The sequence below is a fragment of the Formica exsecta genome, unplaced genomic scaffold, assembly GCF_003651465.1.
Source record: "Formica exsecta isolate Colony F162 unplaced genomic scaffold, ASM365146v1 scaffold182, whole genome shotgun sequence".
Classification (NCBI taxonomy): domain Eukaryota; kingdom Metazoa; phylum Arthropoda; class Insecta; order Hymenoptera; family Formicidae; genus Formica; species Formica exsecta.
In genome coordinates, this window is record NW_021849132.1 from 746,165 (window position 1) to 750,774 (window position 4,610).

General features: G+C 31.3%; 1 protein-coding gene across 1 annotated transcript in view; it reads left to right on the top strand.

Annotated features, from left to right (window-relative positions):
• Positions 1–2,728, top strand: part of LOC115233705 (poly(A) polymerase gamma-like) — a 7,929-nt gene extending 5,201 nt beyond the window's left edge. Inside the window, exons 3-10 of the mRNA XM_029804265.1 lie at positions 83–326; positions 599–703; positions 787–945; positions 1,015–1,294; positions 1,363–1,484; positions 1,625–1,783; positions 1,854–1,958; positions 2,441–2,728. Of these exons, the coding sequence (XP_029660125.1) occupies positions 83–326; positions 599–703; positions 787–945; positions 1,015–1,294; positions 1,363–1,484; positions 1,625–1,783; positions 1,854–1,958; positions 2,441–2,494 (1,228 nt within the window). The 3' untranslated portion in view covers positions 2,495–2,728. The remainder of the gene's footprint in view (positions 1–82; positions 327–598; positions 704–786; positions 946–1,014; positions 1,295–1,362; positions 1,485–1,624; positions 1,784–1,853; positions 1,959–2,440) is intronic.
• Positions 2,729–4,610: the final 1,882 nt, after the last annotated feature.

Here is a 4,610-nt window from a genome sequence, read left to right on the forward strand (position 1 = left end):
GTTATTAGCATATTTTTAGTTTTAATGAGAGAAAATATATATACAATATATAAATTATTAAAACTTGCTTATATTCTTATAGCAAACTGAATGCATTGGTCAAACAGTGGATAAGAGATACTAGCATAGCTAGAAATATGCCACCTAATGTAGCTGAACAAGTCGGTGGTAAAATATACACATTTGGTTCATATAGATTAGGTGTACATCACAAAGGCGCCAATATTGATGCTTTATGTGTTGTACCACGTCATATATATAGATCAGATTATTTTACATCTTTTTTTGAATTACTGAAGATGCAAGAAGAAGTTACAGATTTAAGGGTAAGTAGCTCAAGAATCTAATATATGCAGTTGTTTCCTTGTTGAAAATTTATTTTTTTAAGAAACGCTCTTATATGTGTATGGTAAATGTATTTTTTTATTTAATGTAATATAAATATAACAAAAATTTTTTGTTATGTAATCAATATATAAAATTTAATCAGAAAAGTGCATATATATATATATGTGTATGATAATCTCTAACGTATATTAAATTTCTACTTAATTCTGATTTGATCAATAATATTTACAATATTTATGATATATTGTAGGCAGTGGAAGAAGCCTTTGTACCAGTCATAAAAATGAATTTTGATGGTATAGAAATCAACATGTTATTTGCAAAGTTAACTCTTAAAGAAATTCCGGATTCGATAGTTAGTAATATTTAATACTTATATGTAAAACTACTTTTTTTACAAGTTCTAAATTTTTTACTAAATGTTTAATAACTTTACAGGATCTCAAGGATGACATGCTACTCAAAAATCTTGATCAAAAGTGTGTCAGGAGTCTCAATGGTTGCAGAGTAACTGATGAAATATTGCGCTTAGTACCTAATATAGAAAATTTCAGATTGGCCCTTAGGGCTATAAAATTATGGGCGAAACGTAAGATTACATAATATTTTTCTTTATAATAACCAATAGCATAATGCATATTTTGTAATGATAAAATGTCTTAAAATTATGAATATATATGTATATTTATATATTCTTTATGTAATATATTACGATATATACTAACAATTTGTGGATGCCAAATTGGCAAAATCATAACCCTTCATACAGGTACATTGGAGAGAAATCCTCATATTACCTTGGCACATGTAAATCCGGAAGCGTTTCCACCATTAGATCCTGAACCAGGCAAGCATTGTTCTATGTGGTTCATCGGCCTGTCATTTGCTAAGAGTGAGAGTCTCAACATTGATCTCACATATGATATCAAATCTTTTGTGGAAACAAGTAAGTTGATTATAAATTATATATAAATGTAGAAAATATGTTAACCACACATTAATATTTTATTGCAGTTGAAAGGCAAGCAGAACAAATAAATATGTTGAAGGAAGGAATGTGGATTGAGGCTAAACATGTAAAACGGAAGGACTTGCATACTTATGTATCTTCAAGTTTAGTGAAAAAAGAAAAGAAAGTAAGAGTATATTCTTATATACTTGAGAATTTTGTTATCGTTAAGTATTAACTAAACTTTACTGTATAGTCTATATAATCTATTCTCATAATGATAGTATATTTTATAGCGTTTAATCGCGCTCGTTATAATTTTTACAGGTTTCTGGTAGTGTGCATCGCAATGGCAATATTGCTGGAAATGGGAACAGTGGTAGTGTATCGCCACGAAGCCAAGGTGATACAAGCAAAAAGAGGTTATCAGATCAGACGCTCGATACATGCGGAAAGAAACGAAGAGTCAATGACGCAGAAGAACAAGTACGTAGTACATACCATAAAGAAGAACTTTTTTTAAATTTTTCACACGTGTTCTAATCCTCTTTTGTAGACAGAGAACACATCATTAGTGGTTCAATCTTGCGGAGAAGATAGCAATTCAGGCTTCGGCATGATTCAGGATGAATACAAACAGAATCTATCAACTACTAAGGACGTAAGACATTATACATATAATGAACAATAATCAATCTCTCCAAAATACAGGATTAGATAATTACATATGAATATGAAGCAATATATATAGTAAGTGAAAAATTCAAATTTATCATGAAATATTTCTATTTCCACATCTCGCCAGGCAAAGGTAAAACTGAATAGACGCATGATAATATGTAACAGTTTTAATTGTCTTTTTTTTTTAGTCAATACATCTGTTAATATATTTTCTTCTCATTTCTGTTATATGCAAAATCCTAGAAACATTGGAAATGTAAACGTTCATTAACATTTCAATATTTTCGAAAAAAAAAGATATGCATAAAATGAATATTAATGTTAAATAGCTTATTTCTTGTCTATAAAGACAGCTGCATTTGCAAATGCGAATTCCAGCGGACAGAGATGTATTAAAATCTCCAATATTTTATTAACAATTAATAATAGTATTTATTCTTCCATGATGTATGTCTGTTATAGGAAGGACCTACTGGGGCATCTACAGTAGCGCAGGAGGGATTTGTATGCACTTGATGACCACTGCGGGATTATCTTACGCCAATCCACAGATGCTCTTCTGGGCCATCTAGACTGTAAACGTTTCTACGCAACCATCCACTGCCCACTGTAAGTCCTTCGTTTCGTAAAAGCAAAACAATGTCACGTAATGGAGGAAGCTATCCAGGTGGAGTCAATCGATAGACGACTGTTAATATGTTTGTATAACAAACGCTATAATTAATAGTATTTATAAAAAAAAAAAAAACATCGACACAGTCAATGGGAACAATTACGCCGAATGTTTACGCGATTGTGCCAGTGTCTGTGATGTTACTTATATCACTGGAGATATAGATATAGATCAGATAGGTTTGAGACAGGTAATTGAAGGAACTTGTCACCGCGAGAGTTAAATTTATTATCGCGCTTGGAAACAAATCAGTAATCATACTTTTTATATTTCCTTTTTGTATATATTGATTACATTACTCTTTTTTATCGATAAATACTTGAACAAAAAACTTAAGATTTGATAATACCTGATGTAACATAATTTTACATAATTTACATGACGAACAGAAATATTTCGGTCGAGAAAATTACATGTATGGAAATTTCCGTATTCACGAATGTTTCCGCATGTTAAAAAAAAAAAAAAAAAAAAAAACAAAACAAAAAAAAAAAACTGATTTGACAAAAGGACAGTTATATAACTAAAATATTTGCATAAATGTAAAACGCCATTCCTCACTATTAACGGCTCTCAAAAAAAAAAAAAAACACGAAAAATAGAATATATTCTTATATAAAGTGCATTTTTGTAATGCACAGTGGAATATGCTTTAAAAATGCATATGTGTATCGTTTAGTTATATAAGTAGTTGATATATACTTTATTAATATTAACGCAAATCACACATGCCGTGATCTGCCTCTTTAGCGATTTACAAACAGTACTTTAGCGTCAGCGTTTCAAAACGCTTTACTGTTTGTACTAGACATAAACTATCATTTACGCGATACTTAATACTATTGCTATTATTAAATAAGGATTAGATATTCCAACGCAAGTTGCAGAGAATAGAGTATCTCTAGGTAAAGCTCACCATTCATAAAGAAAGATGCTATATATATATATATATATATATATATATATATATAAAATGGTTTGCTCTTTCAATTGTAAAATAACAAAAAACTTAAAAGTGTCGTTTAGAAACATGTATATTACTGTCTGTATTGCAGGATTCGATTTCTTACAATAGTTGCATAAAAAAACTAGCTGCATTTTCAAATATTATTTCTATTATACCATATCATAGCTATAACATTTATTATTCTATTGTTCTCGCTCGATTTAGTATTTAGTGAAATACCATATGTAAATGCGATTGTTTCTTCATTGGTAAATTTCATATAACGTATGTAATCGTATGATGACTTTGCACATTTTTGATTCGTAAAATCAACTAAACATTCCAAATAAAATTTCTATTGCAATATACAAATGTGAATTATTTCATTAACCATTTATATAACCTAGTAGGAGAAATAGCTTGATAGAAGTAGCTTAGAGAGAATATATGTACGTATTTTCATTTTCTATTTCAAATACTATCTCTGAGTATGAGAAAGACTTAAGGTATTGCTAGTTTCACAAATGTCCCTGCATAAAATTTATGGGTCAAGTTATTTATAGCATAATGATCGTATAAGATCGAGAAGGTATACATATACATGTAATGCGCGGGGTATAATACACTGTATCATACGCGCGTCTACTCGCCCTCGCGGAAGGGATCTAGGCTGAACAAACCGTGATGAGAATGTTGTCCGAGAGAAGCGTAAAGGCAGAGAGGGGTCGCGAGCGAACGGAGGGTTTACGATGTAACTGGAAGGATGAAAAGCATGTACGGGAATCCCATGAAGCAGCAGGTATAAGGCCGAGATAAACTCGCGGACGTGTCGGGGTCGCACCATTAAAGCACGTTCACAACGAGTCTACGCGCACGTATATCGTCTAGCCTCATTTATGCAGATGCATTCCTAGCATACCTGTGCACGCCACGAGAAGAAAAATAAAAAAACCAGTGTGCCGTCGTTTGCATAAATGGGACAAACGCCCAAGCAATTCGTAAACATAACTTAC